General features: G+C 39.1%; 2 protein-coding genes across 2 annotated transcripts in view; both read right to left on the bottom strand.

The window, feature by feature from the left end:
- Positions 1 to 154: 154 nt before the first annotated feature.
- On the bottom strand, positions 155 to 17581 carry LOC124057664 (collagen alpha-3(V) chain-like). Its single transcript, XM_046386134.1, has 36 exons — positions 17481 to 17581; positions 17205 to 17258; positions 15734 to 15787; positions 15404 to 15457; positions 15237 to 15281; positions 15091 to 15135; positions 14390 to 14497; positions 14181 to 14234; positions 14000 to 14053; positions 13109 to 13162; positions 12206 to 12313; positions 11916 to 11969; positions 11681 to 11788; positions 11519 to 11572; positions 11121 to 11174; positions 10473 to 10526; positions 10324 to 10377; positions 10040 to 10147; positions 9816 to 9869; positions 8673 to 8726; positions 8504 to 8557; positions 8130 to 8183; positions 7989 to 8042; positions 7795 to 7848; positions 7527 to 7580; positions 5444 to 5497; positions 5282 to 5335; positions 4493 to 4546; positions 4366 to 4383; positions 4236 to 4289; positions 4009 to 4071; positions 3288 to 3453; positions 2842 to 2948; positions 1951 to 2031; positions 1678 to 1863; positions 155 to 1156 (listed from the first exon to the last, which is right to left on the bottom strand). Exons 2-36 carry the CDS (start codon positions 17250 to 17252, stop codon positions 1019 to 1021), a joined length of 2463 nt encoding a protein of 820 aa, XP_046242090.1. The 5' UTR covers positions 17253 to 17258; positions 17481 to 17581; the 3' UTR covers positions 155 to 1018.
- A 44-nt stretch (positions 17582 to 17625) lies between these two features.
- The window catches only part of LOC124057663 (collagen alpha-1(XI) chain-like), a 40370-nt gene continuing 32029 nt past the window's right edge, over positions 17626 to 25966 (bottom strand). Inside the window, exons 17-32 of the mRNA XM_046386132.1 lie at positions 24449 to 24502; positions 24307 to 24351; positions 24145 to 24198; positions 23999 to 24043; positions 23867 to 23920; positions 23281 to 23325; positions 23142 to 23195; positions 21446 to 21490; positions 21127 to 21180; positions 19933 to 20040; positions 19091 to 19144; positions 18326 to 18379; positions 18159 to 18203; positions 18030 to 18075; positions 17865 to 17909; positions 17626 to 17679 (exon numbers count right to left, since the gene is read on the bottom strand). Coding sequence (XP_046242088.1) covers positions 17866 to 17909; positions 18030 to 18075; positions 18159 to 18203; positions 18326 to 18379; positions 19091 to 19144; positions 19933 to 20040; positions 21127 to 21180; positions 21446 to 21490; positions 23142 to 23195; positions 23281 to 23325; positions 23867 to 23920; positions 23999 to 24043; positions 24145 to 24198; positions 24307 to 24351; positions 24449 to 24502 — 801 coding nt within the window. The 3' untranslated portion in view covers positions 17626 to 17679; position 17865. The remainder of the gene's footprint in view (positions 17680 to 17864; positions 17910 to 18029; positions 18076 to 18158; positions 18204 to 18325; positions 18380 to 19090; positions 19145 to 19932; positions 20041 to 21126; positions 21181 to 21445; positions 21491 to 23141; positions 23196 to 23280; positions 23326 to 23866; positions 23921 to 23998; positions 24044 to 24144; positions 24199 to 24306; positions 24352 to 24448; positions 24503 to 25966) is intronic.

Below are 25966 nucleotides of genomic sequence, written 5' to 3'. Positions count from 1 at the left end.
AACAAACAAAAAGGAAAAAAAAAACGTAAAAGATATGCATCAGCTGGGCTGATTTACTTGTTAGGATCTACTTCAAATGTGGTGGATCACAGCAAGACTTGGAAAATTTTCAGCAGAAGGTTTCTGCTGAAAATTTTTCAGCAGAAACCTTCTGCTGAAAAATTAAAGGCATTTAAGCTTTCATGTGCATCTAAAAAAGGTTATAAAAACACAAGGTGTGGCACAAGAGAGGAGCACACGCTTCTGACACATTTCTAAAGACACGTCATGCTGTCAGCCGCTTAGAGGACTGAATAGATTATATTCAAAAAGTGTGGCAAAGGCCACAATCTGTGGATTTTTTATTTATGACAGTCAATTCATGTGCTCCTTATGCATTGAGTTTAACTGCACACCATCTTGGCATTGCAGACGTTGGGAGGAACAGATAGAACTGAGAGTCGAAAGAAGGAAAAAAATCACATTAGCTTTGGTACGTGACCCATGAGTTGTCGCTATGTCACCGAACTTTCAGCACCACCATTCTTGTCACTTGAACAAGTCCAACGTATGTGAATCGAAACAAAAATGACTAATTGAATGTTTATGTTTAAGTATTTACATATATAAGCAGGTTGCAAAAACACAAACAAAATGTACAAAATATGATTAATGTCAAGAATTTCAGGTTCAAAATATCCCTGGTCTAAATAGTGGGCAAGCCAACAGTCATTCTGTGCGGAGGAAGGCTTCACAAAGGGAGAGAAACACTTTCTCCTGGAGGATCGTCAGTTCACTTTGTGTCTTTTGTCCTCACTGTTTTGTTGTATCGAACATTGCGATTGGTTATTTATGATCCAGAATTCCCACTGTGAGCAACAAAATTGCTCAAAACATCCAAATAAAATTAGGTAGAAAGCAATGCCAACTCAAAAATTATGTCATGTTATAAAAGACAGTACCAAAGTGCCAGGAATAAATGGTTTGTTTGTGCACACCACCGCGCAGACACAACAATGCTAAGGGACAGGAGGCAACCCTAGCTGAAGCATGCTGGTCCTATGGTGAAGCCAAACTCCTGGGTTACTTCCTTGTTTCCAAATACTGCCAGGTCTCTGAGAGGGAGCAGTAGGAGATCCTCACTTTCAAACTGAAACACTGATTCCAGAGGTCTTGACTGTGGAAAGGGAAACAGTGTTTGAAAGTACTTAGACAAAAGGTGAATCTCTTTCCAAGCAATGTAAGTCTATTGAATGGATTAGGATTGAATTTTGGACATTCATAATCTCCAGAGGATGAACCCTATGGACTTTGGTGATCCCCTGCCCTGTTCTCTAGTGGCACTATGGGGTGGTTTTGAGTGACACGTCAGGGTATGTACTTGTTCACACATTCATGTCCCCCTATAATAACTTTGCTGATCACTTAACATTTCATCATGCCAACGTTTTAACTTGTCCAACCCTTAAGTGGTGACCAAATACCTATAAAACTAATGATATTCCCATTGGCCTCAGTTGCACTTTTGTACTAATTAGCAAATGTTAGTTTTTTACCTAAACATTAGCACGTGAAAGGATTGTGTGTAAGTATTAAAAACAAGCTTTATATGAGTTGGGGTTAAACTGTCCTCACTGTTGTACGAGGCCCCATTTTCTTTGGTTTCTTTTGGCCTCCATCACCACTGCTGTCACTTACCCCACAGTCTTGCAGTGCCCCAAGGTAACTCTGCCTTCGAGTGTCAGCCAGGAATTTGACTTCCCTCTCTCTGTGGCTTGGTCTGTCTCCTGGCTGACAGGAGTAGGTAATGGTCTGAGTGGAGAATCTGCTGTTCAGTCGCAGAAACCTCATCTGCACCACATCTGTTCCTCCTTGATACTCAAACTGGAGGTTTGCACATGAGATGTGATTTAGACAAAGAAAGAAAGAAAGAAAGAAAGAGACAAAGAAAGAAATAAAGAAAGAACTCACCTCGAAGCCATCTTCAATTGTGCTTAACCAGTGATATGACATATTAGTGCCAGAGTCCTTCAGCCAAGCTTTTACTGGAATCTGTGGTTAGTCATTCATGTTATCATCATAATTATTATCATCAAACATGACCTAATTTTTGAGCCTTCTTATACTAATGGCAGTCTCTCTACATAATAATGTATATTATTAAATGCTACACTGTGAACCTCAAAGTCATAACTGAAAAACAAAAAAAGAATCTTTCTACGTTTCTTAGCTAAGAACAGGAAGAGGGTATCAACTCAAACGAAGGTGTGGCTGGCAGCAAAACCCAAAGCACAGACTGAGGTACACTAAAACATATTTCTGTCAGAACTCTGAACAAACCCAGGTAACTTGTGGATGTGTTGTATGGAATCTGCTAGGGCTTGTATTGTTAACAAACAGGAATCACACATTTCAAAAAAAAAAAAAAAATTAATAAGACCAGCAATCTGTTTGCACCGATGCCTCTAAGATGAAAAAATATTTTGAAAATGTGTGCATTCATTTGTTTATGGTAACAAAAAGACAATTTTGACTGACCTTGACAAAAGAATGCGGTGAGGAGGTAATAATTTTAAGATAGTATTTACTCTTTATGCCAAGTGACGCAACAATCAAGAACTTGTCTGGCATCAATTATCAGTGGCACTACATCAATTAGTGCATGTAATTACTTAGAAACATTTTTCTGATAAGAATTCCCTGCTTCATGCATGCAATGTACGAAGACGACATTTTACTTAATTCAGTTCTAATTAATAAACTGTGAAGCACCGACCTTTTTTGTGAGCAAGTACAATTTTTATGTTACATGATATCAAAAGGATCTTATGCTTTAAGAGGTGTCGTGTGTGTTGCTAATACCTGATGCTGCACTGGAGAAAGGCAGGTCTTTGGTTCTTCTGTGAAGTCACAGTACACTTGAAAAGCATCAGCTGGGCTACCCTGGTTTGGGTCAATGAAATACAACCCTGAAAAAACAAAGTGCATTTTAAAATGAATCTTCAACTTTTACAATGCAGTAAAACATGTTGTTAAAGATGGATAGTTGACTGTTGAGTCATTCCCAAGTTGTCGATATTTGATGACCTCGGAATGAGGCTTATCAACTATTATTCTTTTCCAGAATTGCTCACATCAACTTTAAAACAGTCATCTACATATTCACAACACATTTGCATAACCTGTTGATAAACATTAAAGAGATTCTGACTTACTGATCATCGTATAATCTGAGGATAAAACATGTATGGTTATTTCCAGACCTTATACTTGTATTTGCAGGGAACATAAGTGAATGTCAGTCTCACCATTGGTGGAGTTGGGGTGAGCAAGCCATAACTCCAGACATGTTGTAGCTGGGTGTTGCTTGCTTCCATCTGGTGGGTTTAAGAACCAGTGAAGATCTCTATGAAGGGAGTCTAACAGAGTCTGAACCAGGACGTAGTTAGGCTTGTCTGACATGTGCATGAGCTCCTGGGACATAAATAAAATAAAACACAAAATAAAGAGGGATATAGAAAGTGCATCATATAACAAACCAAAGAAAATACAGGTCAAATTTACTTTAGATTATTTCTACTACCATTCCAGAAATAACTTGAAAACCAACTAAGAAATCAGCACAAGAAACAAAAATGAAATTGACATTCACTGGAATCAAGTAATTTTTTTTTTTACTCAACTTTTGACCAGATTTTTTTTGTGTTGAATGACCTTTCTTCAGTCAATATGGGTTTGTTTAGGACTATATAGTGAGTGATGCACTACATGCCTTACCACTCGTTCAATTCAGTCACGAAAATATAATTAGTCAATAATGGAAATAAATGTTAGCGGCAGCCCTACTTTGATGCAAATCCTGATATTAGTACCCTCACTGTTCATTGGCTTAATCACATTATACAAACACGCAATTTCTATGGACCTGCAGAACCAACACTCAACACAAAAGCAGGACAGGGGAGACAGCAATCATGTACACAAGAATGCACGGTGGATCTAGGCCATGCAGTTAGCATCCACATTTACCTTCAGCTGAGTCAGTGTGAGGTTCAGGGAGGTTCCTGGGGGCCCAGGCAGACCAGGTGGACCCTACCAAACAAGAGCTTATCCATGAATATAAATGCCACTGTTGTGTGATGTCACAGGTTTCTGTTACTCAATACTGCAATTAAACTTTTGTATTAGAAACAAACACCATTACACTGAACTACATTATTCCTTTGTCCATTGCTCTGTAGGATAGATATACTCACTGGTAAGCCTTTCTCTCCAATCAGACCTGGTGGCCCAGTAAATCCTTTCAGGCCCTGGTGATCACAAATAACATCAAATTAAAAATTTGTTTTTCATCAGGAAACAACCAGATCTTTTGGGGTTACCCACCTTCTGTCCAAACAATCCCTAAAAACAGAAAAGCAGAGGAGCAGTTGTTAAGTGAGATATTTATTCTTCCCAGCATCAAAGCAATTATTACTGTTGGCCAAAATGTCAACTACTAGACATAACTTACAGGCAGCCCAGGCAGGCCAGGAGCACCTCGTCTACCTGGTGGACCAATATCCCCCTAGGAAACAATCAATACTCACTACTGCTGTATGGTTATGAGTACACGTTTAAAGGAACAAAACGCCTCAGATTTGATGGTTTATTGGAAACTTGTGATGTTTGATGTGTGTGAAGTCTTTGCAGATTCACCTGCTTCATCACTTCCCTCATTCATTCATACATTCACTCATCAGTCTGCCAGTCTCAGCAGAAGCATCAGACACTACCACCAGTGTCTGGACCCCATGGGACTGTCATCTTACTACTGCTCAGAGCAGACACCCCTCGATCACAAAATGTCCCTACAGAGTCAAGCAACGAAGTCTTTCTAACAACATGTAATTATCACATCATCTGTTGTCATAAACAATTATCTTTACTTCATTCACTCGTCTCTCCTGAATGAATGAAAACCACTGCTTTTCATCCATTTCAAACGGGCATAGTCTTACAAATATGCAACAGAAGTTTCTGCAAGTTCATCTTAATGTTTGTCCAAAATCAGACATATGGTGACTGAAAAGAGAGCTCGACATCAGTTATGGTGTTGATGTGTTATAAAGCAACAATGACCAACATGTATTCTTGTACACTTGACATGTCTATATATGTACATACATGTCAAGTATTGCTGTAAATTGTAAACAAATACAAATATGCAAATGATTAAATAATATTTAAATAATGTACGTTCGTGTACACATGCCCATATGCATGATGCAATGAATTTGATGTGAGTACAGTTATACCTCACCTGCTCTCCCTTTTGACCTGCTCTTCCTGGCTCTCCAATAGAGCCTTGTACTCCCTGAAACAACAATATTTGATCTTATTTAATTACACTTTCACATAAAAAAGTAAAACTCAACATAGCAAAGCTGCTTATGTGGAATACAATAGTAAAGCATGAACTCACCTTTAACCCCTCTCCACCAGGAGGGCCATTTGGTCCTATATTCCCAGCTTCTCCCTGCATAGTGGGGAACAATATGAGTTGTGTATGGTTTTAAAATCATCGTGTGTACAACAGCCATACAGATGGAAGAGTAGAATCAGTCCACTTCTGCCCTGATGGAGACAATCAGTTGTTGCTGATGATATAGTGATTTAAGTAAATCACTGCACAAAATATCCAGCGCCCTTTAACACCCTGGAGTCGACAGACGCGCCGGCGCATCCTTATCACAAGACTAATTTAAGACGACGTAGCTGCAAGACGCAGCCTCGCTGAATCTCAGTTTTAATTTGTGTCAAAAGTGGGCACTTCAAACTATATACAAGTTTTTAAATTTTGTTAATATGTCAAGTAAAACCCGAGTTATGCTAAGTGAGCCTTATTAGAGCATCACAAAAAATGTTTTCTTTCAATTAAATGTAACAAAAATCTAAGTTCTGTAAAAATATTCTTAAAAATGCCATATATGGTAAAACCCCTTTAATAATAATCATCATCATCGTGTGGGTGAAGACTCATAAAATTGTACTTGTCAATAAAACCAGAAGAAACAAATCAGCTAGTCAAACTTCAGGCATGTCTTAAAGACATAAAAACCTGGATGACTTTTTTACTTCTAAATTCAGACAAAACTGAAGTTATTGTTCTGGGCCCTGAACACCTTAGAAACAAATTATCCAGTGATATGGCAATGCTAGATGGCTTAGCTGTGGCCTCAAGCTCCACCGTAAGGACTTCAGAAGTACTGTTTAACCCACACATATCAAATATTTCAAAGACTGCATTCCTTCACCTCTGCAATATTGCAAAAATCAGGCACATTCTGAGTCAGAAAGATGTAGAAAAATTAGTCCATGCATTCATTGCCTCCAGGCTGGATTATTATAACTCCCTTCTATCAAGACTCTCCAGCTAATCCAGAACGCTGCTACAAGATTACTCGCAAGAACAAGCATGACAGATCATATTTCTCCTGTACTGGCTTCCCTACATTGCCTACCTGTAAAATTCAAGATAGACTTTAAAATTCTTCTCCTCACATATAAAGTCCTGAACGGTCAGGCACCATCATATCTTAAAAAGTTGATAGTTCCCTATTATCACATCAGAGCTTTACGTTCCCAAGATGCAGGGTTGCTTGTGGTTCCTAAAGTCCGCAAAAGTAGATTGGGAACCAGAGCCTTTAGTTATCAAGCTCCTCTACTATAGAACCATCTTCTGGTTTCAGTCCGGGAGGTGGACACCCTCTCTACATTTAAGATTAGACTAAAAACTTTCCTTTTTGATAAAACTTAGTTAGGGCTGGACTAGGCCAGCCCCGAGTTACGCTGCTATAGGCTTAGACCGCTGGGGGATCTCCCACAATGCACTGAGCTCTTTATTCCTCTCCCTCTCCTCCTGCTCTCTCTCTCTCTCTCTCTCTCAACCCAACCGTTCAAGGCAGATGGCCAGGGTCTGCTCTGAGGTTTCTGCCTTCTAAAAGGGTTCTCTACAAGGATTTGGTCTAGACCTGCTCTAATTGGAAAGTGTCATGAGATAACTTTTGTTGTGAATTGGCGCTGTATAAATAAACTGAACTGAATTGAATTGAATAAGTACAAGATTAGTACAAAATCAATAGAGCCACACCAGACAGGATCCCAGATGCAGGCTGTGCAAAGATGCCCCTGAGACAATTCAGCACATAACAGCAGGGTGTAAGATGATGATAGGAACAGCGTACATGGAACATGGAACGCCATAACCAAGTGGCTGCACAGAGGGACATACAGGAACATCTGTACTGAGTATGGGCTGGAGGTCCCAAAGTCAGAATGCAAGACGCCTCCCAGGGTATAGAATATCACCCATTTCATTTAGATTCTGTGGAACTTCCACATCCTGATTGAGAAAATGGTGATGGCGAACCAGCCGGACATCGTGGTGGTTGACAAACAACAGAAGAAGGCAGTGTTGACAGATTTAGCAATCTCAAGTAACTGCAACATCAAGTCAGTCATACATTTCCCCTGACAAATAAACTAAAATGCATCTGAGGGCCTACCTTAAAGCCTGGTCGACCAGTTTCACCTTTTCTTCCACGTTGACCGATTTGACCCTTTTGTGAAAGTTGGTTCAATAGGAAATGAATGTTAATAATTTTGTTTTTACAAGAGTTTGCTTGTAATAAAATGAACAAGTGGGCTGACAAATACAAGATGACAAAGACTCAGCACAATATGCACACTGTCCGAACAAAATACATGAAGAGGGAATTGTGAAGAACATTGACGATCAAACTGTATTAAAATGATTCACAACATTATACTTACATATGCACCATGTCTCCCTGGAGGACCAAATGCACCCAAATCACCCATTTTCCCCTGTGGGATCAGAGAAAAATCAAGCCTTGATTTAATGACCATGCCCTAAATTCATTTATGTGATTGAAAACAAAAGCATTAAAGTCAAAGTTAAGTTTGGTTCAGGTAACAGCTGACACAGACTGTCAGGATCAACTGACCTTCTCTCCTCGCCTTCCTCTTATTCCTGCATTTCCAGCTTTCCCTCTTTTCCCCTTTAAAAATGAAAAACATTACATTTTAGAGTGTGAACTCAAATCTGAATCTCATATTCATGTTACATGACATGTGCGTTATCCTACCCTTTTCCCAGTGCGCCCATCCTTTCCTGGACGTCCACTTTTGCCATCATCTCCCTGAAATTCAGTCATATTTTAAGTGTAACTGGTTAGGAACATGCTGATGATACTTATTAGTACTTGTTGTTGCTGGTTGTTTGTCTGCACATGGGATGGCAATACTACTACCCCTACTACTACTAGTAATAATAATAATGATATAGAATATCACCCATTTCATTTAGTCTTATTTTATGCTGTCTTTGATCTTTCTGATCTCTACTGAAAAAGCTTGTTATTTGAAGATTCAGTGTTATGTGACAAAAGCAAAATGTATGTTGTTGAAAAAATATTCTATGAATAAACATAAGTGTATAGATGGAGGGGCTTGAGCTGACCTTGTCACCTTTTTGTCCACTCCTTCCCTCGAGACCACGTTTACCTTTTAGTCCCTGAAAACAATGTAGATGAAGGTAGTTGAAATATTGAGAATACTGTTCATGCTTATGTGATATGTTATGCTAATGTATATGTGCATGTGTGTGTGATTTAAGAGGCAATGCTGACCTGAGGTCCTGGAGGGCCAACAGGACCCTGAAGTCCCATCTCACCCATGACACCCTGGACAACAGAAACACACCAGGCTGTTTGTTAGGGCTGCTCAACCTAAAGGTATGTTAGCATGTTGATGCTAGTGACTGCATTTTACATTGGAGCAGAGTGTCTAATATAGTGGAGAGTTTACTAGAGGCTGCCAAGCTTCATGACCTTTGTGTTCACTTTTAAAGGGAATTCACTTTAAACTGTAGTATTTCAGTAGTATTTCAATTTAAACTATTTAATGTAAAAATATTTCTCTGATTTGACAGTTGATCTGTGAAGCTGGTGGATCTAATAAAGAAGCTTTGAAAGAAATGTTTTTCTTCCTGCAGCACATTTCAATTTGATACTCAGTAAATATCTAATTTCCTTTATTTTCTCAATTTTTTTAAGCTGCCATACTTTTTATGTTGTCTAGTCATAGTAGTGTCAGTTTTCATAGTAGGTATCAGGGATTTCATCATTAAAATAACATATTAAGTCAAAACAAACAGTGGGCCTATCTACAAACAGGTTCTTAAATGCCATTTACCATACCATTCTGTGTGTATTAAATATCTCTTTTAGTGCCACTGGGTAAAATACTGAGGTGTGACTGTGCAAGGTGACAAATGCAGTCATTCAAATTATGCATTTTAATATGACACTTTTTAATTTAAGCTAATTCTTACCACTGCCCTGAGGCCCTGACAACAGCTGGTTTAGCTGATCGCTGATGTCTGGAGACAGCGCGTCTCCTGCACACTACAGAGCAGTGCATGTGTGTGTCAGGGAAGCTGCACTTTTTGTTAATCTAGAGAAAGTGTACAGAGTTTTTCTCCCCACAGAACTCTACAGAACTTTCAGAGCTCAGTTTTGTTTCAATTTAAGTATTAACCATTTAATAGGTAAAATATAATGGACCGGGGCTGTCACATGAACCATTTTCTCACATACGTCCACCAACTGTATCTTTAAAACACACGGGCATCAAGCAACCTTTCATCTTTTCCATTATCTAATGTTTATAAATCTTCCCTTCAGTCCCGCAGTGCACATGCTGTCTCATTGATGCATCTTATGGAAGCTCCACATCTTTGATGTTGCTCTAGCTATGCATCTTAGTCCTACCTCTGGTCCCGGTAATCCCAGAGGTCCTTTATTTCCAGGCAGGCCATCAGGTCCCTGCAAGCATACAGATGGACCATCACCATCAGCTGATCATAAATCTAAAAAATCAGTGTGTAAATTTTTTAACCAATACTCAGTAAAAGTGCTTTTGTGCAATAGACTACAATCTCAAGTTCTGGGATTCAGAAGGCAGATTAAGCAGTCAGAATAGTTGGGATTCTCACCGCCTCTCCTGGCCCCCCTTTCTTTCCAGGCTCTCCTCTCAGCCCCTCAGGTCCAGAAAAGCCCTTTGGGCCAAGATTACCTGGTTTTCCTTTTAATCCTGCAGACCCCTGAAGCACAAAAATTGTTGTCACCAGTTGTCTTCATTGTAGAATTTATAAAATGAGTGCAAAATCTTTATCAACAAAGGAAGAAGATCAACAAAGTTTGGTCTTTCCGAATCTGTGCCTTGCTCATATCAAGCTTACTCATCAGATGTTATTGCCAAGTGCAGTACTGCACTTACCACTCGTCCAGGCTTTCCCATTTCACCTTTCTCACCTAGGCTTCCTGCCATGCCCTGTAATTGCACAGAGCACAGCGTGAACATTATCCATATCCAATATTACACTTACTCACTTGGATCTATTACTATTCTGCAGCAGTGTTCTCTACCTTGGGACCTGGACTCCCTGGCTCCCCAGACAAACCAGCAGGACCTTTGTCTCCCTGTAAGGAGGACAAGTCCAGTTTATTAAACATACATTTAATACTTCTTTCACTTACCGCAAATGGTTTGATTTCTTCAAAAGGTTGAACTTTTTTGAAGATTTCCAACACACTGTGACAGTGCACATCTCCCTCAGGATTAAAGATGACCCACTTATTTTCAGGTTTATACTTTTAGTTCTGCCAGAAAATATTTACATGCTTTAATGTACAAAAAACACTATTCTTCTCATACTGTCTGTTTATGCAGCATTTCTTTCGCATTTGCTCCACTGGTGTCTTTGCAGCTTGAGAACAACTGTAACTGATTTTATCTGCCTCTCTATTGTGAATATTTCTGCAATAACCACGTCTAAACCAAAACTGTCTGGGTGAGAATCTGATCTGAAATAGCCAAGATCACAGGTTTGCCTCAGATAAATAGTGATATTTGTGTCTCTGTCTCACCTAACAATAACGCATAATATTCATTCATAAAATGTCTAAACAAGCCAGACTTAAAAAAATCCAAAACAATTCTTTAAAATACCACATTGGTCCTGAGAAAGTTTTTTGACAATAGAACGTTACAGAATATACTGTGAGACTGTCAACCTTCTGTCCTGGTGGCCCATCTGGTCCTGGAGTCCCAAAAACACCTGGGAAACCCTAAAAGAAGATTCAAGGATTCAAGGAGCTTTATTGTCATTTCACACATGTAGAAACATGAGGTGGAACAAAATTAGTTTCCCGGTATAAGTCCATTAACCTACAAAATACCTAACGCTATAAATATAAAACAATAATAAAAACAACCAGAATAAAAAAAGATAGAAACAATGAACAGGGATGGCAACAATATTTACAGCGGTATTGCGGTATTGTGTGTTGGTGGTGGTTTTGAAGAGAAAGGACCACCACACTAATTACTGATACGGCACCAATTCAATAAATTTAAAAGTATCATCCTTAATATAATAATGAAGTTACCTTCTCAGGGGAAGGTAATTTACCTGTAGTCCTAATAAGCCTAACGGTCCAACCTTCCCCATCAGGCCACCTTGACCCTGAAAATAAAAACATGTGGTGAAGAGGAGAGGTATTGCATAACACATGAACAGATGATGATTTATGCAGGTAGACTGATGGATAAAAAAGTATTAAGGCTTGTTTACCACTAAGCCTACATAACCCTTTTGTCCTTTTGAACCCCTTAGTCCTTGTATGCCTGGGATTCCTGGAAGCCCCTCTGACCCCAGATGCCCACGATTTCCAAGATCTCCCTATGAAAAACATCTCATTCAGTAATTATTTTATTCGTCAAAGACCATTTAAAATGATACACTGTGACGCATTTATGTCTAAAAATGTTTGAAGTTCTACAGAACACAAAGTTGAGATGAAAATGACCTTTGTTCCTTTAGAACCTGGATCCCCAGGTATGCCAGGCTCCTCTTCATCTCCCTGCAAAAGAAAATAAGTTAAGAAAAGAACCAGCAGCACGACAACCATTCCAGAATTTGCAGTTTTTCTTCCTGTGTAATATTAAACAAAATATTTTAGGGTTTTGGAAAGTTGGTTGAACAGATTGCAACATTTCATGAAGTCACATTCGGTTGTAGGGTATTGTGATGACTAATGATATTAATCATTAGTTACAGCCATAGATAAAATTTACATAGAATGACAATACATCTGACCTCTTTGCCCCTCTGCCCAGGCTCACCCTGCAGCCCCTGGAAGCCCTGAGGTCCTGGCTCTCCCTTTGGTCCCCTCTGCCCTGTTGGTCCTTGGGGGCCCAGATCTCCCTACATTGGACAGTACAGTGTTTGACAGTTGTTGGAAATTGTCTGCTACGGTTGTTATTTTAATCTGTCACGGTTTCAGCCTGAAAAGACTTGCATGCCCTGTAAGTGATTATATCTCATGAGATCATATCTCACGTATCTATTTTTTTAATGTCTGGTATGTTTGTATTTAATACAGTTAACTAAATGATTCTTAGTGAGGATTCAGTCACTAAAACAGCCCTGGAATAAAACTATGCAAGGGTGCAGCTAATGAACAGGTGAGACATGAAATACAATCCAGGAAGTTCAGCTGGGGTAAAACATGAATGCGTTCAACAGCTTATCAGAGGAAAACCATTAAAAAAACCCCACTGCATTACAGTTACAATTACAGTACAGGATTTTACAATTCTGCAAAGTTATACTGAGGGGAAACCCTCACTGGGTGTGGCTACTGTTGCAGGGTACGCTTGACCTCACCCTTCAGTGATGAAGAATAATGATATAAATGGCAGTAGAGACACTGCCTATTAATTTCTCTGCCTATTTTACGATTTTTTTAACTTATTGGGCTAAATGTGACAATATATGAACAAGTGTTTTCTTGTACACTTGTACAGTACACTCAGAAGAAAGTGCTTAAATTCTGATTTTTTAAAATATTAAAGTTGTACTATCCAACCAACAAAGGGCTGCCATGTACACAAGGTACATTCCCCGTTTCTCACACTGATTTGTCAAGGTATTAGATTCTGCATTAGCTAAGCCATCTGCACAAACTAGTGCTATCTACTATGAAAAAATGTCACAGACCTGGTCACCTTTTGTTCCAGGAGTCCCTTCTTCTCCAGCTGGCCCTGGTGGACCCTGACATGACATGCGCAGTCATATTTATCCATAACAGCGCAATTTATAACAATGGTCTTCAATATTATATACTATAAATTGCATTTCGGAAATACTGAAGGAAACAAGGTGAAAAATATGTTGCAATATTTATATATTGGTAAATGGTACTCTCATTTATATATTGGTCAGGAAGCTGTTTTTATGCACAATTAACATTACTAGTAAATTTAATCCAAATGACCAGTTGGAAAATACTTTATTTGAAAAAATTATCCTAGATGATGCTCATACCCTAAGATTTCTTTCTACAGATTTTCAGACAGTAGCAACCTTTAATAAATAAATCTCCTAGTATGAGAAGGTAATGAAGTTTCTATTCATTCAAGAAAATTCAGTTTCTCTTCACAAATAGGAGGAACTACTTTAATTCTACATTGTCATAGTCAGTTTTATATATACTACGTGGGGTTTCACAAATGTAACTATGAAAATGCTTTTTACTGTTTAAAAGAACATATATAATAACGTGGGATGTTCTATTAACCAGGGTTTACAACATGTGCAACTTCAAATTTGACAGATTGTTCTGGGGTGATTCGCATAAGGAGTGTAGTTACACCCAACAAATCCTACCAAAACCTGTTTCTTTAGTCAGATATAAGAAGCTAGATGATCTTTGTGGGTAATGTTCAAAAAATGACATAGTGGAGCGAATGTGAAGGTGTGTGAAGGTGCATCCCATGTTGTAATTACAACATAGTTATTTTTCAAATATCAATGTTATTGTGTATTAATGAGATCTTCAGCGTTTAGATGATTTCCATGACACGCAGTGGATTCAGAGAGATTACTAACCTGCTGCCCATCCAGACCCGGCACACCTATATCACCAACTGAACCCACTGCTCCCTGAAGATAATAAATAAAAAACCTTAATATTATTTAAGTTGTTTAAGTGATTTTGTCTCAGTGTGGACTCATATTAGTTTCTGAAGGCTTCAGAATTGAAAACCATGCTGAAACTGAAATTAGTTACCTGCTCTCCTTTCTCTCCTGTCTGACCCATTAGTCCAGTAATCCCTGCTGTTCCCTGATCAAAAAAAAAAAAAAGAATGTGATGTGATGTCACAATAAACATACACTGTATGACAATACAATCAGTATAGATGAGGGTAGCATCACAGAGTTTTATATTAGTATGAAATGAGTATGAAATGGAGAGAAAGAAGAAAAGTACCCACTCACTGGAAACCCTCTAGGTCCTGCCAACCCGGAAGGCCCTGGAGGCCCCTGGCTCCCTAATGGACCAGGGCTCCCTATGCCACCCTCTGGTCCTGGCTGGCCTGGAGGGCCCTGAAACCATTTAGAACAAAAAGTAAAAGAGTCTAAGTGAATTTGAGAACAAGAAGTGAGGTTTAACAGAAACAAATGATTGAAAAACTTTTGGGTTGTATTTTTTTGGTGCACCCATTTCTCTCAACATTTATTCAAATGCTGGCCATCTTCATCTGCTGTGGTTCATGATTTCCAACCAAAGTAAAAACTGAAGGTTGTGTATACGGTATACAGAGAGTGACATAAAAACACATTGGGAAAAACTGCATAATTAAAAAAACAGGAGATCCAGATGAAAATAGGGATGGTTTAAAGTGTTCATATGACTGAAACAACTAGCCAAAGAATATTTCTTTGTATGTTGGAGTGAGTGCATTGTATTTGACAGAGTTCTGTGTCTGTGCCCAACTGAAGTGATTATATTGATATTAGAATTCTACTTATGGTTCCCTGTTTTTAATGTTCTGGAAACTAATGTCAACATATGAAAGCGGTGCGATGCAGTGTGAGAGAAGACACATACATGTATGAATCAAGCTGATCTACTGCAGAGATGAGAGAAATTATTTCACCATTGCAGCCTGATTGAAACAACCCTGTGTTCTACTCACGAGTGGTCCCCGAATGCCTTTAGGTCCCCACTCTCCTTGACGTCCCTGAAGAGAAGAGATGAAACGATGATAATGGTTATTTTCTCACAGCATGGTGGTTGATGACGTTTGATCAGTGAGTTTTTAGGGTCCAGAAATGTTCTCACCTGTAGTCCCAGAGGCCCTCTCTCACCAGGAGGTCCCTGCACACCCTGAGAAGACAATATTTCAATACAAGCTACATCTAAGATCAGCTGATAGGTAGCATTTCTGCTCACTCCTCTAGGAAAAATGGTTAAATCCAAAGGCATCAAATTTCACCAAACACACTCACTGGAGGTCCAGTCTTTCCTGGGATGCCAGGAGGACCTCTGATGCCAGCTTCTCCCTGAAGTCAACAAAAAACACAGCAATCACATTTCAGAATGACAAAAAGCCACAAATGACTTTGGAGATAAACATAATCAGGGTGTGTCTGACAGCTTGGCCAGTTTAGAATTCTAACAGCAGCAAATATTTTACAGGGGAGTGGGAAAAAAATGTCAAATGCAGTTAAGTTTAGGAGTTTGCTGCTTATCTCAGCCCAAATTGCAATCCTGAACACATCTGAAAAACATTTTGATTGTGAAACAGAATTTGTTCTGTGACAGGATTAATGCCTCACCCTTTGCCCCATGTGGCCTGGTCTTCCACTTAGTCCCACTGCCCCAGGGTAACCCTGTGGAGAAGTTGAGATTTTACCTTTACTTTCAGCTGCAGTTGTATGTCTTTATTCAAAAGTCAAGTTGCAGTTTACATCTGTGTCTGTCAATACCCCTATAATATATGTAGTGACTGAGTGACTGATAGAGAGCTTCGTCACATGTGCAACAACAATCACCTGAAGGCCAAGGTCATCAAAACCAATGAGCCTGTGGTGGACAACAATGCTTCAAATGTGGATGTCACTGCAAAAAAGCTACAAAGTCTAAAATGAGGATGCTTCACACACATCTTCACCCCAGCTGCATCTAGATCTGCACAGTTTTAAGGTGGACACCCAAGATCAGTGCTACCAGTTCAGTGTCTGGCCAAATGTGAAATATGATTAGAATTTGTCCCTGTGTTCCTGACTTATGGAGTAGACAGATAGAAAACATTATGATGTCACAGTGAAGTTGTCCTTTGACCCTTTGGATATAAAATTTCATCACTGTATCCATTCTTCCTAAAAGGCAGGGTACACTCTGCAAGATCCACACAGAAAGGAACAGACCCAGACTTGAACCTGGAACCCTCTTGCTAATTTTGTCAGAATTTGGCTAAAAATGTGTTTTGTGAAAAACAGGTTATCCTTGAGTCCAAGTGGATGTTTATGCCAAATTTAAAATAAATCCTCTAGAGTGTTCCTGAGATACGTTCAAAAGTATGGGATGTGTGGACTGACAACTCAAAAACATAATGCACCTGTCCACGGCTATCAGAGCACAGAGCCATAAAAAGAGACAAACTGGAGTGCACTCAAACCAGAGTATGCAGACTAAACATGATCCATGATGATTGAAGGATACCTTACATCAAATCCTGTTGGTATTGGTAAAAAAAAAAAAAAAAAGGCAAATGTTAAGAATCTGTACTAAGTTGTATTTTATTTTGTTGCTGTTGTCTTTTTTATTCCACACATTGCAACTCAACCGCCGACAGTTTGGTCATAGATTTGGGTATGTTATGCTAGTAGGCTTTGAGGACTGAAGGCTTTATACAATACACAGTAGCGCTCTCCTACATCTGTAAACAGATTTGTATGTGTAAAATCTGTGGACGTAGCTATTTTTATGTTGACATTGAGATTATTTTGAGAATAAAACTTTTCTCTGTGGAATCCTTTGTTTTGGCACACTAAAGCAAATCTTTGTTTTGAGGTCTTTTTGTTCTGTGTTTGTTTAATTTAGTAAATAATTTAATCATAGCTTTTTGTTTTCATCAACTCAGTACATTTTTTTCTCGGGTAACCTTCAGAGTACAGACCTACTATTCTCAAAAGATTAAACAAGTCTGAAAATGTGTTCAAATCAAAGGAAAAAATGAATTTATTATTATCTTTTTTGATTCAGGCAGCTCGATGGCGATGTAAGCAATTTGTAAGAGCCACTTACATACATGCCCACTGGTCCCTGGGGGCCCATCGGCCCTGGTTTCCCCATGAAGCCCTAAATAAAGACATTAAAATAAATTATTCACATATTTATTATTTCATTTCAACCTTCACTGTATGAATTCCTTGTTCATGTGGTCTTTTTTAAAAACACCACAGTTCAAAATGGGAGTCAATACAAGAAGGCAATATTCCTTTAACACAGAAACATGGACAAGTAATGCAAAGTGTACTGAAAATGATCCTGTCTTCATAAACAAGAAAGTAATCTGCCCACCTTCTCTCCAGGTCGTCCAGGGATCCCATCTTGACCTGGTTTACCTGGAGGACCCTGTTGAAGTCACAAATGACTGCTTTCAGTGCATTACAAACTTAATTAATTCACTGGTTTTGGATGGTGGATAGAAGAAGTGTGCACCTACTGGAGCTCCCGGAGAACCTGCCTGGCCTGGAACACCATGCACACCTGGAGACCCCTTCAGGTGAACAGAAGTCACAGAGCTACTTTTAAAATAAAGCACCCACGCTCACAGTCAAAATATCACAAAGACATTGTGAACATGTCAATTAGCAAGCACGCTCTTGTAAACAATGTATTCCTCACTTACAGACTGTGTCATACAGAGTGCCTGCATCCGAGTTAAAAAAGAGAACAACTCACTTTATCTCCTTTCGGGCCAGGAGAGCCAACAGAACCAGGAACACCCTGTGCGCAAGACATATGACATTACCACGTTAAAAGCGAAGTGTTGAGATGGTCTGATAAAGCTGACTAAAAGTAAGGAATCATAGAAGATGAAAAGTTATAAAATGGGAACCTGTGTACCAGGCTTTCCTTCTGGTCCCTCAATCCCAACTCTGCCTCTAAAACCCTGCAATGATCCACACAAACAAATATGCTTTAGTGCTTGATTGTAACTAAAAACCTTCATAAGCTTATTTAGTTTGTTCTTACCGCAATGCCAGGTAGACCAAACACGCCTAGGAGTCCTGTGCGACCCTGTAAATGTAGAAATAACCAAAAAATAATAAGAAAAACAGTCATAAAAACATTATATAATTGTACTGCAAGAATCTGATATTGATTAATCTGAGAGTTTTTACTGTACAGATAATAGTTACCCTTGTTCCTTTGACTCCTAAATGCCCATTTTGTCCTGGGGGGCCTCTGGTACCCTTAAATAAGAATAAAAACAAATATTCATTTTTAGACTAGTTAATAAAAAATTGGCGTTAACTAGTTTTGTGTGAAGTGAAACCAGTTTTTCTAAACATAGTATCTTTACAGTACAGTATCTTTAATAAAATTGATGAAATGACTGAGTATAATTTGAAGGGTGTCACTTGTAAAGATGAACACGCTGAGTTTTTAGGTTTTTTCAGATCAGTGCTTTGGTTTCATGGCCATAAACATTACTGACTTTGTTTAGTCTCACGGCATTAATTAATTTTCAGCAGCAGCAGGCAGCTGTTATTTTTTAGTAAAAAGGCTCTGATAAACTCACTGTCTCCAGCAGAGACTAGCTGGTGAACATAGTAGAGAGAGCATAGTAGAGAGAGTTTTATATTTTAGATTTTAATAGAGATGTTAGGAATTTTACACAGGAAGAAAATATCAAACTACAATTTTAGTTTGATATTTTACAGAACAATATATCACTGAGATGATGGAGGAATTTCTTAAAAGATTGAATGCAAGTGACCAGATCATTGTAAGGTCAGTTTTCACTGTTCATTTAGATACCTTTAATTTTACTTTAGATATACATATGTTCTTATCATTGTAAAGTATTAATGGAAATAATAGTGGTACTAAAATTATATGGTGACAGATATGGCTCTGGTTTATTAGTTTCACTTGACCAGGCAACAATAAACGACTCTAACCTTTGGCCCCTGTTTCCCAACCCCTCCCTGAAGACCAGCCTCTCCATCTTCACCCTGAAGAGACATGACAAAAAAACTCCTTAGAATTATGGTACATGACATGCTCATACAACAACAACATATATGTATAATTCTATAAAATGCAAAAAAATTTTTCAAACTTGTGAGTGTTCAGTTTAATCTTTTAGCTGGGAATTTTTAGTCTTTCAGTTATTTTAACTGACAGAAGTCCTATACTGTGGGTTACATTCTTGGGTTTTGGGGCCCATTTTTGTTGTTTTTCATATATGGTTTGATTACATGAGCATTTCTTTTTATTTGAGATTACAAGTTCATATGAGTGAGCTCAAAGGTTAATTTTTGACATAAACAAATGCCCCCAAATATTTTTTAACTGATAGGTTCACATGCAGCCTTCAGCTACAGCGCATGGTTGTTGTTAACAGCTGGAGTTTGGTGATTACAGTGATGCACAAGTGGCTAAAAGATGCAGATAAAATACAATCAATGGACCTTGAGTTGAATTTGTGTGTGTGTGTGTTTGTGTTGCTGCCTTTCCTTTAAAGGATGAGTGCATATTTTTCTTAAAGAAGCATTAGAATGAAACATGAAAAGCAAACTTCAGAAATACAACACAGACTACTACTTACTACTACTAGTAGTTGTTTTTGAAACTACCTCAAAAACGGCTTTCATGGGGTCAAGAAGTTCACTGACCTATGACTTAGGAAGTTTACATTCTTTTGAAAAACCTGTATGATGTGTATTATATCAGGAATGAACAGCAGTGTCAACAACTGCCATTGCAGAGACGGACTTTCTGATGATATCAGGATACGTACCTCTTTTCCTTGGGGTCCAGGTTGACCTCTGACCCCCACAGGACCTGCACTTCCACGGTCACCCCTCTCTCCCTGATGACCCTGGATACCTGCAGCACCTGGTGGGCCCTAAGGCAACAATAGGTTATCAGAGGTCTCGTCATGAAAATGGTGTTATATTGGGGCTCACTGTGGTCTAATTTGTTTACTGTTGTAATACCAAGAACACATGTAAACTTTTTTAAAGGTTTCACAGTGCTAGCTGCACTCTTTAAATATTAACTGATAGTAAAGTGATTTTATTTAAATACATCTTTACATATCAATCCTCCTTTGTTGAAAGGATAGTTCAGAAATACATATTTTTCTCCTTACCCGTAGAGGAGTTTTTGAGATATTGGCAGAGGTGTGGGCTCAGATTCAGACTCACAGGACTCAGACTTGAGTAAAAAATCTGATGACTTCAACACCAGAGACTTGAGACATCACTTTTGCTTGGGCCTTTTTACTTGAAAATACTTCACACATTCCTCCAAGCCCAATCCACAGACCTTATTGTGAGCAGTTTCATGAAAGAACTATTTTCTTCATGTATCGCCGCAACAGACAGAAATGTGTATCTTCTCACACTAAATGAGAGGCCAGCTGACTAAGCTAATTAAGTTAAGAAACATTACACCTCAGCAGAGGAGGACACCACTGATCTTTAAATCCCGCCCTGCCACAAACACCAAACCTCTCATCCATGAGTAGATGCATGTTTCCTTCTGTGCAGAAAGAAAACAGTTCTTCAACAATCTAGATGGATAAATAGTACTACAAGTAAAAGGTAAAATATGTATTTAACTGTCCCTTTAAATTCAGTATTAATTTGTAATTTTTGGACCATTTAAAAAAGTGCAGTTTTGATTTGACTTTATAACACAAAGTTTATCATTTACCCAATCATTTACCCAATCATTTACCCACCCAAGTGACGTGCACACACACAATAAACCCGGGGCAGCGGGCAACTGTGTGCAGCGCCCGGGGAGCAGTGGGGGTTAGGTACCTTGCTCAAGGGTACCTCAGCCATGGACACCGGTACGGGGAGTCAAACCAGCGACCCACCGGTTACGGGTCCGATACTGCTGATCCACGACTGCCCCATTTCAGCTAACTTGAAACGATTTTGTTTTATTTTACATTCCATCTCCAATGAGGTCTTCTTCTTACTCTGTCTCCTTTCCATCCAGCTTCCCCTTTGTCACCATCCAGTCCTCTGACGCCCTGGACACAAACATCAGATCACGCAGGCTCAGTTTGACTCACATCACATTTAGCTCAGTTCAGTTCAACTTAACCTTCAACTCAGTTAAAATAGGCTTTACTCATATGGTGTCTGCATTAGGTGGCAATATATGAGTGCAATGTCTGTTGTTTTTGTCTTTATTTTATCCCTTGTGGAAACAAATTCCTTAATACAGCTTTAATAATCACGAACCTCAATGTCAATGTTGACGTTCAATTGAAAAAAGAAGACTATGCTGCTTACTTTGCCCCCTGACAATCCTTTTGGACCAGGACTTCCAGACATCCCCTAAAAGAGCAAACAGAAATCCTGAAATATGGATATATATATATATCGGAACAATGCACCTCCTCAAGCCAGCTCAAGTCAGTTGAGTACAAGTCTTCTGAAAAACCTTGCATTGCTGGATGCTAAATTCACAGACCTTTGAGCATTTCACTTTCAAATCTACTTTAACCCACACACACACACCCATGCCAGTATGAAAACATGCTCAAAATGTCCCATTCAATATACTGATAAAAACAAATATGAATAAAAAAATACTACGCTTAAACAGACAACTATGCACTGTAGTCTGAAATTATCATTGTTAATGTTCCAACTGTACTGCAGTTCTGGATGTGGTTTGTCCAAATAACCCAGCAGGAGCCACTGTTCAGCTGTGGGTATGTAGGCCGATAATCACTGACAATCAAACAACTGTACTATGTCTCTATTTCATTATTATTATGTTACTCTAAACTCCTGTAAGAACGTTAGATCGCTAGCTTACATTTTGTGAATTCACTAACCACAGCTCATATCTTCTGAGCATATTCCACTTGACAGTTTTGATTAAAATTTTGATACATTAATTTCCCATCAGCTGTTATTAGCATATTGAATGCTTACACAACAGTCAAGTCTAAGTCAAACCTACAGTATGTTTGTGCCTTCAGTCGACTCAAGTCAACAACATGCAGTCAGGATGCCCCAATAAATCTCTAAAGACTCTCCAGCTAATCCAGAATGCTGCTGCGCGATTACTCACAAGATCCAGCATGACAGATCATATTTCTCCTGTACTGGCGTCCCCATATTGGCTAACTGTAAAATTTAGGATAGAATTTAAAGTTCTTCTCCTCACATATAAAGCCCTGAACGGTCAGGCACCATCCTATCTTAAAGAGTTGATAGTTCCCTATAATCCCACCAGAGCCTTACGTTCCCAAGATGCAGGACTACTTGTGGTTCCTCGAGTCTTCAAAAATAGATCAGGAACCAGAGCCTTTAGTTATCAAGCTCCTCTACTGTGGAACCATCTTCCGGTTTCAGTCCCGGAGGCGGACACCCCCTCTACATTTAAGAATAGACTTAAAACTTTCCTTTTCGATAAAGCTTATAGTCAGAGCTGGCCTAGGCTGCTATAGGATTAGACTGCCAGGGGTCCTCCCATGGCGCACTGAGCTCTTTCTTCCTCTCGCTCTCCTTCTGCACACATTTATGTCCCATTAATGCATGTTACTGACTCAACTTCTTCCTCGGAGTCCTTGTGCTTTCTCATCTCTCAGGTTTCCATGGATCGTGGTCGGACCTCCTGCTGCGGTCCTGCTCGAAACCTACTGCGATTACTACTGTTTAGTCATAATTTATTTTAATTCTCTTGCTACTCCAGCTACTACCAATACAGCTCTACCATTATTGTAGTTACTACTTTTGTTATCATAATCACCATAGTACCTTCTGGATACTTCATGTCATGCAGACCATACTCTAGATCCATAGAAACACACCAAAAAACAGCAACTTTTCTCTGACAGTTATATTTACTCACAGTTGATTAAAGAATACTGCAAGAGGAGTGTACTGTGTACTATTATAAACTATAGTTTATAGTGTAGTAACTGAAAATGGCAACAGAATATTAATATAGAGGTAATAAATTCACATTATTTACCATGGGCCCTTCAATGCCAGGAAGTCCTTTTGTTCCCATAAGTCCTATTTCACCCTGTTACAGAAAATAAGGGCATCAGTATCAGTACAATAAAATCTTGCTTCAATTAGGCCACTTATATTATTGGAATGAAACCTACCACATCCCCTTTTGGACCAAGAGGACCATCACTGCCGGGTTGACCCTTGCAAAAATAAACCAATACATTTTAAGAACATCAGACTTTATTCATTTAATTTTTATTAATCAGGCAACTTGACTGAGAATAGAATCTCTTTTTCAGAAGAGGCCTGAGAACAAAATAAAATCATTCACAAAAACACAATCAAAACACACACAACTGAAAGGAGTTAGTTAAAACAAATACACAAATCATTAAAATCATCAGAAAGCAGCAATTTAAAATAGCTAAGAGGAATACAAGACAGTGTCTAGTGACTAGTCTGAGTATAGTTAGTAGCTTATTCCATTTAAAAGGTGCATAACACCTGCACCTTTGATAATGTGAAGCATTTCAGGGCCATTTCCAGTCTTGTAAGGTCCTGACTATAAAGTCTCAAAACCCTTTATGTCTCATGTAGTTCAACCTGTGAAGGAGTTGGTCTTCTGAAAGTAGTGGAATTTCACCAACCAGTCCCTGCATGCACTGGCATGACAACCAATAACATGTTATTTTCAAGTGTGTGTCTGTGAGTCATGCAGTACCATTGTCTTATCAAATTTACCTGAGTCCCTCGAGATCCAGGTGATCCTGTCTCCCCTGCTAATCCTGACGGTCCCTGTTGGAGATGCAATTAAATTAAAAAAATGACATTAAATAATCCGTACTATATTAAAAGTCCAATAGCTGAACATACTGGAGGGCCTTTACGACCTCGTGGACCAGTTGGACCTTGATCCCCCTGTACAGGACAAAGAAAAACACCAAACAATCATGCTTGTATTTTACTTTACTGACTTAAGTTAAAATGCTTTGAGGAAATATGAAGAAATATGAATTCACCTCAGACCCATTGAGTCCAGGTGGTCCTATGCCACCTGTGGCCCCCGGTGCACCCTGGAAGATTTTGACAAAAAAATGTTCTTTACTAAAAGCAGCTCATGAGCAGCAGGTTGCACTTGAATGAACATTGTCAGGTCAGTAGAAACACTATTGCATGCTTACCACTGGTCCTGAGGGACCTTTCATTCCATCATGACCAGAGTCTCCCTAATTAAAAATGACAAATAAACACTGTGATATATATCATTCAGAAGAATAAATACACAATCACAAACAATAAGAAATAGTCTAACAGGCGTCTTACCTGTGGCCCTGGAGGTCCAGGAAGTCCCTGACTGCCTCTTTTACCCGAAGGACCCTGGTAAACACAAAGTGCAATTAAATTTTAAATGAAGTCAAGTTCATGTCCTATTTTTCAATAAGTCAATTTAAACTGATTTACACAACTGCAAAAACAGAAGAGTCACTTCTGTTATATTTATTGCTGATTTGTATAAATATCCATCAATCCATTTTCTATACCGCTTATCCGTCAGGGTCACGGGGGGAGCTGGAGCCTATCCCAGCTGACTACGGGCGAGAGGCGGAGTTCACCCTGGACTGGTAGCCAGTCAATCGCAGGGCCAACACACAAAGACAAACAACCACACACTCTCACACTCACACCTAGGGGCAATTTAGAATAGCTAATTAACCTAATATGCATGTTTTTGGTACTATGGGAGGAAGCCAGAGTACCCGGAGAAAACCCACGCAGGGAGAACATGCAAACTCCACATAGAAGGGCCCAGACCGGGATTCGAACCTGGAACCCTCTTGCTATGAGGCGACAGTGCTAACCACTGCACCACCGTGACGCATTTCTATAAATGTATTATACAAATTAAATAATTGTATATTTGGGTTGCAGCTCTATACTGCAGTGATACAGTGGAATAATGAAGACAGAAAATGTCAAAAAAAGACAAATAGAAGGTAAATAAAAATATTTTAGAAAAGACATGACACTGTGGTGCAGGCACTGTTGCCTCACAGGAAGAGAGTTCCCGGTCTGGGCCCTTTTGTGTGGAGTTTGCATGTTCTCCCTGTGCCTGTGTGGATTTTCTCTGATTGTCTGACTCTGTGGGTTGTCCGTGCGACTGACTGGCAACCAGTCCAGGGTGTACCCTGCCTCTCTCCCGTAATCAGCCGCCCCCACAAGACAGTTTACGTGTCCAAAAATATAAAGCATGCTGAGCTGAATTAGGGGGAGATCAAGCTATACCTCTAGATTAAGCAAAACCATCCTTTTGGCTCTATAACATGTAGCTCGATGGCAGACTAGTCAAGTGCAAGAAGAGCGATTCAAGGACTGTGGGTCAAACCGCAGTCAACAGTCATAAGCAAACCGGCTGATTTAGTGATAAATGCAAGAAGACCAGTAACACCACATTTTTTGTCAACATGTAAAAAAAACTTTCTTTAAACAGTAATAAAATGTCGATTTATATTTCATCAGCACTGCCTAGGTTAAAGTTTGACATGACTTTTGTGAGCAGAGTGTGTTCTACACAATCTACTGTGGATATGGGGTAAAGGTCTTCACTGTAATCCATTGCAATCCATGTATTCTTCAGCATTAGTATTCCTATTATTAAATGAGTTAACAAATTTCACAGTAAGGTGTGGTATGGGTCACTATATCATCCACAACATTGGCACTGATGGGAAGACTCACATACTGTACCTTTATAAAGTTTGGGAACACATAAGACAGACATGTAGTGCTCCAGATAGCATCTTTCTTGGCTGTGACTCCCATGACTGTAAATGTCCTTGTGTT

This window comes from Scatophagus argus, chromosome 4 (genome assembly GCF_020382885.2).
Source record: "Scatophagus argus isolate fScaArg1 chromosome 4, fScaArg1.pri, whole genome shotgun sequence".
NCBI classification, from domain to species: Eukaryota; Metazoa; Chordata; class Actinopteri; family Scatophagidae; genus Scatophagus; species Scatophagus argus.
Note: the sequence above shows the minus strand (reverse complement) of the source record. Positions and strands in the feature narration are given on the sequence as shown.